General features: G+C 47.4%; 1 protein-coding gene across 1 annotated transcript; it reads right to left on the bottom strand.

Annotated features, from left to right (window-relative positions):
• Positions 1-6,054: 6,054 nt before the first annotated feature.
• Positions 6,055-10,052, bottom strand: LOC149437958 (E3 ubiquitin-protein ligase TRIM21-like). The gene has a single exon (XM_089660393.1). The coding sequence runs from the start codon at positions 10,010-10,012 to the stop codon at positions 8,441-8,443; it is 1,572 nt and encodes a 523-aa protein (XP_089516519.1). The 5' UTR covers positions 10,013-10,052; the 3' UTR covers positions 6,055-8,440.
• Between the last annotated feature and the right edge of the window lie 3,546 nt (positions 10,053-13,598).

Here is a 13,598-nt window from a genome sequence, read left to right as displayed (position 1 = left end):
TTCTATTTTTCACAATCACATTACATTCCTTTTCAAAGTATGAAAAACATCCTCAAATCTCAGATTTTCTAGTCTGTAGTTCAAGAATAATTTGTATCCATTTTACATTTGTTATTTCAGTATTCTAGTTCTCTGACACAATTGCCTTTTACATGACAAGAACATTATTTTGTTAGGATACAACACCTTCCGGGAATAATATAAAGCTGTTTATATACAGAAGGTCAGATGTGTAAGAATTGTCCATCAGGAATGGGGCTCAGGTCCACAACTCTGCCTGGTCACAGTTGGCGGTTCAGACGAACGATTTTCTCCATTTGCCTGCCTGAACCTCTTGCTGGAAGCAGCAGGAAGTCCTTGATTTATTGGTGGTATTACATCCCCCAATCATAGACAACTTCCCGTTGTGCAGGCCACTAATGTCTGGTTACTAGGATGCCAGCAGCTGCACGGTGTCATTGATTGCTTAGCAACCGCTATCCTGCTGCCTGCTGACTTGTAGGCAAGCTGATCGGCATCCTGGGTGTTGTCATTGATCGGCCGGCATCCTGGGTGTTGTCATTGATCGGCCGGCATCCTGGGTGTTGTCATTGATCGGCCGGCATCCTGGGTGTTGTCATTGATCGGCCGGCATCCTGGGTGTTGTCATTGATCGGCCGGCATCCTGGGTGTTGTCATTGATCGGCCGGCATCCTGGGTGTTGTCATTGATCGGCCGGCATCCTGGGTGTTGTCATTGATCGGCCGGCATCCTGGGTGTTGTCATTGATCGGCCGGCATCCTGGGTGTGTGTATTGATCGGCCGGCATCCTGGGTGTTGTCATTGATCGGCCGGCATCCTGGGTGTTGTCATTGATCGGCCGGCATCCTGGGTGTTGTCATTGATCGGCCGGCATCCTGGGTGTGTGTATTGATCGGCCGGCATCCTGGGTGTTGTCATTGATCGGCTGGCATCCTGGGTGTTGTCATTGATCGGCAGCACCCAGAGCCTTTTGTTTCATAAAGGATTTCTGTCATGGTGTGGTGGGTTCATTTGCTATTTATTTTGTATGTTTTTGGAATAAGCAATCAGGGGGGATCTTATTTTAAGGGGAGCCTCAAGATTTTAATATGGCTCCTCCCACAGACCCCCAGATCCACCAGGCCAGGGATGTGGGAAGGAGACCCTTGGCCCCATCCATAAAAAGAGTATAGTATAGATTTGGAGGAGACCCCATACAATAAAAGTGTGCACCCCCCACCCAAATTAATAACATGTAGCACTACCCATGTAAGGGGCGCTGGATTTGATAGGGTCCCCCTATGATCTGCATGGCCAGGCCACACATATTTCCCACACCTTGCACACTGGAGTCAGTAAACAGTCCTTGTACTTGGTTTTGTGATTTTATTGAGGGTTAAACTTGGATGGGGTCTAGGAGTATATGGGATGCCTGAGGAACTGTAGAATTCGAGAACAACTCCTTAGCAACTATGTACAGAGATTTGTATTAGCAACAGTCTCTTCTTGAAGAGCACTAAAGGCTTTCTAGTGTACCTCCTCTTACCCTGGATGATTCCTTCTCTTCACCCAGCTGCCTGAGGGTATCCCTGAGCAAGAGGTCCCAAGAGCTGCCAATTGAACAGTCCCAGATGAGAAGGTAGTTGGGTCTTGCACCTGACCACCCTCTCCCTTATCTGGCCCAGGGGGTGTAGGAGGACTCACACTGTCCTCACCTGTTAGCTTGGTGGGTTGGTGACTGACGTCAGGCCTTATGCTGGGCTGGCTCCTTCCCTGCTACAAAAGGCTGTCCTCCCCAGGAGATGTTGAGGCAGTGAAGATTCTCTTCTCCAGCAACCTGCCTGTAGGTAGGCTCTCCTCCTTGAGGCCCCCTCCCAGGCTCCTCACTCCAGCCTTCCTCAATCTCTTTTTCACCTGACAATGTAAACCTCCCCCCAGGCTCAGCCACATTTGAGGGTTGCACTGGTCACTGTGCTCAGCCTCCTGCCAAGGGATTGGCCGGGGGGGTCCCTAAAACATGCAGATCTGGGCTTCCTCCCCTCTTCCTACCCTGTTCTAGAAAGTTCCCATGTTTCTGAAAAGGTGGGAGGGCTCCAGAAGCCCTTATCTGTTAGAGCCTCCCAGCCTATCCTGAGGTAAGCTCACTATCCCACTCCCAGGGCTCACTCATCCCCATCACTCATAAAGATTCGGTATAGAAAGATTTGTCAGGACACCTGACCCATCCTAGGACAGCCGGCTTCAGTTCCTCATCATTGTGTTCATTGTTCCCACAGAAAGATTTCATGACAGGTGATGCGTCAATTATCCAGAATCAGGCGTTCCATGCTCTGAATGTTCACAGGAATGAGTGCTGTGGGCTGGGAACCACCACAGCTGGGATCGTCATTGATGGACGTACCGCCATCTTTGAAACGTTTACACCATTCAGATGTCTTACTGTGGCTGAGTGTCTCTGGACTGGCCACATGTGTGCCACCTATCAGTAATAGGACACACTTGCCACTTATTACTGCGTGTCGTACCGCCACGCCAGCAGCCATTGTTATACCTGTAAAATTAAAAGTCCCGATTTGACTTTAACGCCCCTCGTATATTTCCTGATCACTCATATAAACTCTCCGGCTCTTTATTGGGTCCACCTGTTCAATTGTTGGTAATAGTGAAGGGCTGAACACCCCCTGTTTGGTTCGCAGGTTGAATATTCGAACCTACAGAATGTTCGACTACAAACTTCAACCACAAACAATATACTGAGCGGTATCTTCCTGCATCTGAGCATGTGGTGCGATCCCGCTCAGCGACTACAATCCGGCAGGAGTTCTATGATGAAGTCACGTGGTATTTTAGTAGTGAGACATTCATTCATGTTTCAGCTGTCAGAGGGGTTCCCGGCTGACATGTGAATGGAAAAAGAATTGTCCGCATTGCCCGACAATTACATTTTTTTTTAAAAAACGGCATGGGGTCCCCCCTCCCATCCATACCAAGCCCTTCGGGTTTTGAGGGGAATCCCCATGATAACATTTAAAGAAAAATGGCGTGGGGGTCCCCCCTACAATCCCTACCAGATCCTTACCCGAGCATGCAGCCTAGCAGGTCAGGAAAAGGGGATGAGCGCCCCTCTCCTGAACCATACCAGGCCACATGCCCTCAACATGAGGGGTGCTTTGGGACAGGAGGTCTCCCCCCCAAAGCACCTTGTCTTCCTCGCAACCCTGGGCTGCAGTTGTGGGGTTCTGCAGGCAGGGGGCTTATTGGAATCTGGGAGCCCCCAGTATGGGGTACATGGTACCACTACCCATTCACAAAAAAAAGCGTAGTGTAAAAAAGACAGGAGACAGTCTGTGACAAATCCTTTATTAAAGATAAAAATAAAAAAAGTCTCCCAAAGTAGATCCAACGTCAATCACGATGCCCGCCGCTACCGCTACCCAAAAAAAGATGAAAAAAAAGCTCCATTTGTGACGCTGGCCGCCGGCTGTCTGACAGCTGCGCCCCGATGACAGTTCTTAAATACTGTCATAATGTCACAAGGGGGTGGGGTGAACCATGCCCCCTTGTGACATCATCCTGTGCTGTGATTGGCCAAAGCTTTGCACCTGACCTGCGGTCAGGTGCATTGCTTTGATTACTCACAATGCACTGTCAGGGTGCAGTGCATTGTGGGCTGTGGCAGGCGAATTGATCATGGAGCGGCCGTATCGTTCATGTGTTCATTAAACACACAAACGGTCAATGTTCGAGTCAAACATGAAGCCCAACATTACTTGGTAACACAAGCTGCCGATCAGCCAATCACATGGCAGCAACTCAAAGTATTTAGGCATCTTGATGGGGTGAAGATGACTTGCTGAGGTTCAAACCGAGCTTCAGAATGGGGAAGAAAGGGGATTTAAGTGACTTTGAATGTGGGATGGTCATTGGTGCCTGACGGGCTGGTCTGAGTATTTCAAAAACTGCTGATCTACTGGGATTTTCCTCCACAACCATCTCTAGGGTCTACAGAGAATGGTCCGAAAAAGAGAAAATATCCAGTGAGTGGCGGATATGTGAGGTCAGAGGAGAATTGGCAGACAACAGAAGATGTTCCAAATTATAGAAAGGCAACAGTAACTCATCTCAATATGGAGCAAAATCTCTGAGAAATGTTTACAACACCTTGATGAATCTATGCCACGAAGAATGATGGCAAAGGGGGGTCCAACCCGGGACTAGCAAGGTGGACCTCATAAAGTGGCCGGTGAGTGTAGAAGTGACCATTACAGTCCATTGGTTTTATACACTTAGTTGGTTTGTGTGATACACAAGATTTAATGTCCAGTATATAATCAGTCCAGACAATGAAGAAGACTCACTCCTGTGGTATCCCCATATTTGGGAGTTTTGGGGTGTAATTCTATGTCCTTGCTGTGTGTGAGAAATATCTTATTAAATTGACAACTTTGTGTAAAAAAATGTAATTTTCCTTTTCTTTCTGCATTTACCAAAAAATGTTTGGCAAAGAAATGTTCAAAAGTCTCACTATACCTCCTAAAAATACTTTGGGATCTTTTGCGCTCTATAATGTGGGCATTTTGTGGGTGTTTCTCCTTTCCTGGTGCTCCAAGGATCGAAAGATGTGATACTTAGTCAGGAAATAAAATGCGTAATTTATGACTCTAGAATGCCTGAAGGTGCTCCTTGGGTGTTGGGCCTCTCTATGTGGCTAGGCTGTGAAAAAGTCTCACACACATGCTATCACCATACTCAGAAGGAGTAGAAGAAAGTGTTTTTGGGGTGTACATCTAAGTATGCCTATGCTGTGTGTGAACCATAATTTGTTAAAATGACAACTTTGTGAAAAAGATCCAAAAAATGTGACAAAAATTTACAAATGATAAAAAACTTGCCATGCCTCTCATTAGATATCCCAGACTTTCTACTTTCCAAAAATAGGTCATTTGTGGGGATTTGTACTGTCCTGACATTTGGGGGGCTTTGTACCATCCTGACATTTGGGGGATTTGTACCGTCCTGACATTTGGGGGATTTCTACTGTCCTGACATTAGGGCGGGGATTTCTACTGTCCTGATATTTTGGGCGATTTGTACTGTCCTGACATTTGTGGGGTATTTGTACTTTCCTGACATTTGTGGGGTATTTGTACCGTCCTGACATTTGGGGGGGATTTGTACCGTCCTGACATTTGGGGGGATTTGTACTATCCTGACATTTGGGGGAGATCTGTACTGTCCTGACGTTTAGGGGGGATTTGTACTGTCCTGACATTTGGGGGATTTCTACTGTCCTGACATTTGAGGGGATTTGTACCATCCTGACATTTGGGGGGATTTCTACTGTCCTGATATTTTGGGCGATTTGTACTGTCCTGACATTTGGGGGGATTTGTACTATCCTGACATTTGGGGGGATTTGTACTATCCTGACATTTGGGGGGTTTGTACTCTCCTGACATTTGGGGGGATTTGTACTGTCCTGAAATTTGGGGGGGATTTGTACTGTTCTGACATTTAGGAGGGATTTGAACTGTCCTGACATTTGGGGGGGATTTGTACTGTCCTGAAATTTGGGGGGATTTGTACTGTTCTGACATTTGGACATTGGGTGGGATTTGTACTGTCGTGACATTTGGGGGGTTTTGTACTGTCCTGACATTTGGGGGGTTTTGTACTGTCCTGACATTTTTGGGGATTTGTATTGTTCTGGAATTTGGGGGGATTTGTACTGTCCTGACATTTGGGGGGATTTGTACCGTCCTGATTTTTGGGGGGTTTGTACTGTCCTGACATTTAGGGGTGATTTGAACTGTCCTGACATTTGGGGGGGGGGGGTTGTACTGTCCTGACATTTGGGGGGGGGGGTTTGTACTGTCCTGACATTTGGGGGGATTTATATTGTCTGTTTTAGGGCCATAAGAAATGAGATCAGCCATCAGTACATCAGGATTGATCGATTTTCAGATTCTGTATATATCCCGTAGTTTGCAGACACAGACTAAATAATAAACACTGATTTTGGTTTTTGTTACCAAGAAAATGGAGAAGAACATATTTTGGTGTAAATTTATGAAGAAAGATTATTTATTTGCAAAATTTTATACCAGAAAAAAAGAAAAACTTTTTTTTCTAATTATTTGGTCATTTGTCTCTATATTGTAAATAATGAAAACCTCCCGTGGGGATGACATTCCCCCAAAACAAAGATGGATCTGTCTCAGGAACATAATAGAAAGTGTCATTTGGGTGCCGTGTTGTGTGACAGAATAATTGTCATTCTAAGTGTGACAACCCTGAAAACAGAACAATGTCCCTGGGCAGGAAGGGGGGACAGTCCACTCTGGAAGGGGATTAGTAAGGGGGCATACTTGGGGCCCTCAGATAGAGCCGGGACAGGACATAAAGGACAACAAGTCCCCCCATGAATGCTCCACAAGGTGGTCACCTCTTTTACTAAACATTTGGGTCAGCCTGGCCCCAGACCTTACAAAATATTTGGGGCCCCCAGAGATTGTTATATTATCCATCATTCCTGGCAATGTGACAAACTTGAGAATATCACATACTTTGGGGCCCCGGCCATGTGACAGATTTGGCCCCCAGCTTCCCTCAGACTCTTCCAGAAAGATAAAGTGACAGATTAACCCCGTGTTCTCCTCTCTCCCATCTGATTGGGGGCAGCAGTGCAGAGTGTGAGAGCCGGAGCAACCAATCAGAGGGGGGAGTGCAGGCAGCACTGTGATGTCTATTACTGATCAGCATGTTCCCCGCTCTCACCCTCTTCATCTTCCCGTCTATTCTACATATTAGCAGCCTGATGTATGACGGCTCTCTGTAGAATATCGTCTTCTCTGGTGGGGAAGATGAGGAGGGTGAGAGCGGAGAACACGCTGCACAGCAACATCCATCTCAGTGCTGCTTCCACTGACACCGACACCCACACTGCTCCAATTCTAGGAAGGAGATGTTCTATTACAGTCCATGCCAAGACAAAGACTTGATTTCTAGTTGTGGATGGTGTGGGGAAGGAGGAGAACCCCGGCTGGCTTTTCCTACTATAGGGGGCTCTGGGACAAGGAGTGAGGGCCAATCTGTACCAGGAACACAGACATAGAAAGATCTGACAGGGGCCCCAAACCTTCCCCTTCTTTACTCCACTAAACATGGGATTCTTATTTCACTCTGTGTTTCTGTTGGAGAGTTCCCCTCATTTCCTGTCTAGGAAAATGTTGTCACCGGCACAGGAAGTGAGGAGAACTCTTTCTAACGGAGCCCCAGATAGGAAACACCTGACCGGGGATCTAATCCTGACCCACTCTGCCTACAAACTAAGTCTTCAGTCCCACTGGATCCCACTTTGTCATCTGGAAACGTCACTTGAAGTCACTCGATTCCAAAGTCGGATGTCAGTGGGACTTCAGGTGCGACTTGCAGGACATCTGTGTGACTTTATATACAAGTCTATGCAAGTCGCAGCTGAACTTGGAATAAGTAGTGCAGGAAGAACTTTCATAATCGGTGCGACTCGGATGGAGGGGGATTTGTACCGGTATGACCGCTTCCATTGTGGGCAATAGAGTGCGACTTGTCATGTGATGAGAAACTATCAACTCACATGACGAGTCGCACCGCTGTGACCGGGGACTAAGAAACACAGTCTGGGCTCTCTGGTACATCAGATTATTTCTTTCAGTAGTAAATCTGTAGAAGACGTCTTCATATATTTCCTCTCAGATTGTTACATTTATTTCCATCTCTTTGTAGTATACATTGTATGGAGGAGGGGAGGGGCAGAGAGAAGAGGGAGGGGCAGAGAGAAGAGGGAGGGGCAGAGAGGATAGGAGGGGCAGGGAGGAGAGGTGACCTCATCCTATCCCATCACAGTGACTGCACCCCACCCTCTATGTCTGATCATGGTGTGACCCCATACAGAGGGACCACATGGGGGAGGGGCAGAGATGAGGAGGAGGGGCATGGAGGAAAGCTGATCCCATCTTACCCTATCCCAGTGACTGCACCCCATCCTCTACTCTATGTCTGGTCATGGCTGCCACCCCATACAGAGGGACCACATGGGTGAGTGGCATGGAGGAGGGGGAGCGGCAAGAGTAGCTGATGACTGATGTACATTGTGATGGCTTTCCACCTAAAATTTTATAATGTATCATGTAAGATTGTTATGGGATGGATGGATGGATGGATGGATGGATCGATCACATCATCATCATCATCACTGACCATTAGGACCAATGTTATTGTGACTCCAGTAATTGCACAGAAATTCTACCCAATCACAGAGATCGGTGACAGAGGAGAAATCTCACATTTATTTATAGTACAAAATCTTGCAGGAAGCCCCGCCCACCTCTATATACTATTGGATGAATTTGAAATGAATTCCAATTCTTCATCTGACATCATCAGACTGTGGGCGGAGTTCTCACATCCCCCCCCCCCTCCCCCCACATATCTTTATACAACCTCTCACTACACATACCCCAGCATGGAGGGGCTCAGTGAAGGTGGTGGTGAAGGTGTGGAGGTGTCGGATCGGGTCACACAGATCATAGAAGGAGATCCGCCCGGCCTCATAATCCAGATATATCCTGACTCTGGTACTGGAGGGATTGGGAGGTAATGGGATCCAATGTCTGTTATGTATCACTGAATACTCATCACCTTCCCTGTCCAAACCCCAGGATTTGTTATTCCTTCCAATCCATGACTCATCTCCTTTCCGGTCTATACTGGGGTAACACATCCCGACTCTCCAGCTCTCTGACCCCCCGACATCCACTTCCCAGTAATGTCTCCCTGAGGAGAACCTCTGACTGCTCATCACCTGAGAATACAAGAATCTCTCTGGTGTTTCTGGGCGATTCTGGTTCCTATATGACCCGGACACAGTTTTCCTGTCATCTGATATCTGTAGATAATTATGAGCTGTGTTTCCATCCAGTAATATGTCTGCAGCCCCCTGTATATAGAAGGATACATTTCCCCCTGTTATTATATCAGATAAACCTGTGTGTAAGACCCCCGCCACATCCAGCCCCCCTCCATCATGGAGGAGTTCCTCATGTCTCTCTCTGTCCTCATCATCTCCATCCTCAGTATCACACAAGTCACCTGTGTCTGATTCCTGTAGGACAGTCAGTGGATCCGTCATGTTACACATCTCCTCAATGTCACGTATCTTCCTGGACAGCTCCTCCTTCTTTACTTCCAGATCCTGGATGAAGATGGAGACCCGCTCTGCCCTCCCAGAGATGTCCCTCAGGACTCTCTTCTCCAGGTCTTCCAGACGTCTCCTGAGGTCTATAAACAGGGCAGTGACTCTCTCAGTGTCACCAGCTTCTTCTTCTTCTACTTTCCTCCTGTGTTCCTGCAGACTCTGGACTCTTTCCTCCATCTCCTCTCTCTTTGTCAGAAGTTTCTGCAGAACGTTCCTCAGTGTCTCCTTCTTCTTCTCAGAAGCCTCATCCAGTGACACCATCTTATGTCCTGTGTGTTCTCCAATCATACAACAAGACATACAGATACAGGTCTCATCCTCAGTGCAGAAATACTCCAGGATCTTCTTATGGACGGAGCATTTCCTGCTCTCCATGGACAAGGTGGGGTCAGATAAGATGTGTTCTGGGGACTTTTTGTGGACTTTCAGGTGTTTATCACACAGAGAAACCTCACAGTGTAGACAGGATCTAACAGCAGGTACAGGAGAGTCCACACAGTGAGTACAGAAGACCCCGGAGTCCTCCTGACCTGGCTGAGCAGACAGGAAATTCTCTGCTATGTTACGTAGTTTCATGTTCTTCTGCAGTGGAGGACGACCCGGAAACTTCTCTCTGCATTCAGGACAGGAATATCCTCCAGACCCTCCATGTACATCAATCACACGACCAATACAGACCAGGCAGAAGCAGTGTCCACATTTCAGGGTCACAGGATCTGTATAAATGTTCAGACAGACGGAACATTCCAGCTCAGCTCTCAGAGCAGAAGACGCCATCGCTGACTGCAGAAGAGAAACGAAACTGAAAGTCTCTGACACCGGAGAGGAATGCAGTGGGGGAGGGGTGACACCCTCCTACACAGGGTGAGGCTGGGCTGGGTGAGTATTATAGGACATGGAGATCAGAGTACAGGAGGAAGAAGCTTGTTTGTTTCTGCCGTAGTAACAATAATCGCACCTCCCAACGTTAGAAGACAGAGAACGAGGGAAAGATGGATGTGAGGGAGAAACGAGGAGGACTAAGTGCATTGAGATGGGAAGTGGATGTGACCAGGCCAGGACTGGCCATAGGGCACACCGCACATTTGCTCAGTGGGCTGGGGCCACCAGCCAGCATGCCCAGTGCATCATGGAGCAGACTTTATCAGCACAGCAGCATGCAGAGTGGCAGCGGGGTGCCGAGTGCTGGAAGTGTTCTCTGCCCTCCGGCACCCAGCAGGAGAAGAAACCACGCTCTACTGTCACACAGGGCCGACGGGGGAAGGGGAGCTCTGGCCTTCTGCTCTTCAGTGTGACATCTGCATTATGTTACATTAGTGGCAGTGTTTATTATCCCCTTTATGTTACATTAGTGGCAGTGTTTATTACCCCCTTTATGTTACATTAGTGGCAGTGTTTATTACCCCCTTTATGTTACATTAGTGGCAGTGTTTATTACCCCCTTTATGTTACATTAGTGGCAGTGTTTATTATCCCCTTTATGTTACATTAGTGGCAGTGTTTATTATCCCCTTTATGTTACATTAGTGGCAGTGTTTATTATCCCCTTTATGTTACATTAGTGGCAGTGTTTATTATCCCTTTATGTTACATTAGTGGCAGTTAGAGATGAGCGAATCAAACATGACGAAGTGGAATTCGTTCCGAAGATTAGGAAAAATTAGATTTGCGACGAATCCGAAGATTAGCAAACTTCGGATGGACGAATCGAATTTTCCCAAAAATGGCGGCGACATGTGTGGCGATGGAGAAAATGGACAGAGAAGATGGGGCGGGGATCTCTGGGAACAGACCTGTTATTACTCGCTCAAGCATGGCTGAACAAAACCAGCCTCTACTACAAATTGGACCCAGACCTGCCCAGGGTCTCGTAACTAGATTGCACGGAGGAGTAGAGTCCGTTATCGGAATTAAATAGACAAAACGCCACACCAAAAAGAGTGGCCATTTCCAACACTTATTCCAGAAAGAGGAACAACCCGTTTCATATACGGCCCGTAGACGTTTCACGTCTGCCACATTCGGTCGATTTAAGACGCAAGCTCCACTTCCTGTGGTCTCTGACCATCGATATACCTTTAAGTGTCAGCTTTGAAGCTATATTCCCTCCGGAGCACTGACACTGGTGCCCTTCCGTCAACATGCCTTTAAGTTTCAGTTTTCAACCATATTCCCCACAGAAGCCAAACTCTTGGGTATCCCAGAAGCTGCTCAGCGGGTCAGGGCAATAAAGCTCCCGGTTCGCAGGTTGTTCCGTCTTATGGATGGAAGTACGACGGTATATGATCTTCTTCGCACCCACGGCATCACCTCATAGAATCTCTGCATTGCATCTGCAATCACAACGCTGACTTCCCGGATCGCCACTCAGCCATTGGACTCTTGATAGTCGTCTCCCCACGCTGCTGCTGGGGGGACTTTTTAACCTAGGCCTGTGTATGGCCTTCAATTGAAGCTGCTTACGCTTCGCCACTCTGCCATGGGCCCCTGTACCGCCTCCTCTTGCTGCTGCCAGGTCCAGAGTGTGTCATGGGTCCCTGTATGGCCTCCCATTGCTGCTGACTTCATCGCCAGACTCTGCCATGTGCCACTTTCAGGTCTCCTTACACTGTTGGTGGGTTCCATTTTGTGATAGGGTGCTGTATGGCCTTCCATTGCTGCTGCCTCCACCGCCACCCTGCGCCATGTGCCTCTGTCGTCTGCTCACGCTGCTGCCAGGTCCATACTGATTCATGGCCCCCTGTACCGGCTCCTCATGAACGTGGTTCAGCGGGTTTGCATCACTTAACGGCAAATCGTTGACAAACGCTGGGACGTTCAGTGTTGTGCGCATTAAGCCAGACACCAAAGGGCAGCACAGACCTGTTATTACTCGCTCAAGCATGGCTGAACAAAACCAGTCTCTACCACAAATTGGACCCAGACCTGCCCAGGGTCTCGTAAGTAGATTGCACGGAGGAGTAGAGTTCGTTATTGGAAATAACTGTGAGGGACTTTTAAACCTAGGCCTGTGTATGGCCTTCAATTGAAGCTGCTTCTGCTCCGCCACTCTGCCATTGGACTCTTGATAGTCGTCTCCCCACGCTGCTGCTGGGGGGACTTTTTAACATAGGCCTCTGTATGGCCTTCAATTTTAGCTGCTTACGCTCCGCCACTCTGCCATGGGCCCCTGTACCGCCTCCTCATGCTGCTGCCAGGCCCGTAATCTGCCATGGGCCCCCGTACCGACTCCTCATGCTGCTGCCAGGCCCGTAATCTGTCATGGGCCCCTGTACCGCCTCCTCATGCTGCTGCCAGGTCCAGAGTGTGTCATGGGTCCCTGTACCGCCTCCCATTGCTGCTGTCTCTATCGCCACACTCTGCCATGTGCCACTTTCAGGTCTCCTCACACTCCTGCTGGTTTCCATTTTGTCATAGGGTGCTGTATGGCCTCCCATTGCTGCTGCCTCCACCGCCACACTGTGGCTCCACACTCTGGTTTTGGCCCCGTGACTGCCCAAATGAGTGAAGTGTGCGGGGATTCTAAGATCGACGGCACTCATCTGCATGTCATACTGACTGACAGTATTATTTCTCTTCCCCAGCAGACTCCAAGGGCATTTAAATTAAAGGTACAGTGTTCTGCACTAATATAAAGGCTCTCTGAAGCCTAGAAACACCCTTTTATAAGTTAAATTCGCAGAGAATATATTCGGCTCGAAGCGAATTTATTCGGCGAATTCGGTGAATCAGCCGAACCGAATTTTTGAATAATTCGCTCATCTCTAGTGGCAGTGTTTATTATCCCCTTTATGTTACATTAGTGGCAGTGTTTATTATCCCCTTTATGTTACATTAGTGGCAGTGTTTATTATCCCCTTTATCCTGCATTAGTGGCAGTGTTTATTATCCCCTTTATGTTACATTAGTGGCAGTGTTTATTACCCCCTTTATGTTACATTAGTGGCAGTGTTTATTATCCCCTTTATGTTACATTAGTGGCAGTGTTTATTATCCCCTTTATCTTACATTAGTGGCAGTGTTTATTATCCCCTTATGTTACATTAGTGGCAGTGTTTATTATCCCCTTTATGCTGCATTAGTGGCAGTGTTTATTATCCCCTTTATCCTGCATTAGTGGCAGTGTTTATTATCCCCTTTATGTTACATTAGTGGCAGTGTTTATTATCCCCTTTATGTTACATTAGTGGCAGTGTTTATTATCCCCTTTATGTTACATTAGTGGCAGTGTTTATATAAAAAAAATAAAAAATATTAACTATATAGAGAAAATAAAAAACCCCAAGGGGGAAATGGTTTATTCTACTAAAGAGATTATTAAGGTGTTTAAAGAATACTATAGTAAACTGTATAATATTGCCCC

Source organism: Staurois parvus, unplaced genomic scaffold (genome assembly GCF_062004578.1).
Source record: "Staurois parvus isolate SC_StPar_1 unplaced genomic scaffold, SC_StPar_1.0 ptg001238l, whole genome shotgun sequence".
Taxonomy (NCBI): Eukaryota; Metazoa; Chordata; class Amphibia; order Anura; family Ranidae; genus Staurois; species Staurois parvus.
The sequence above is the reverse complement of the archived record's forward strand: the minus strand, read 5'-3'. Positions and strand labels throughout refer to the sequence as shown.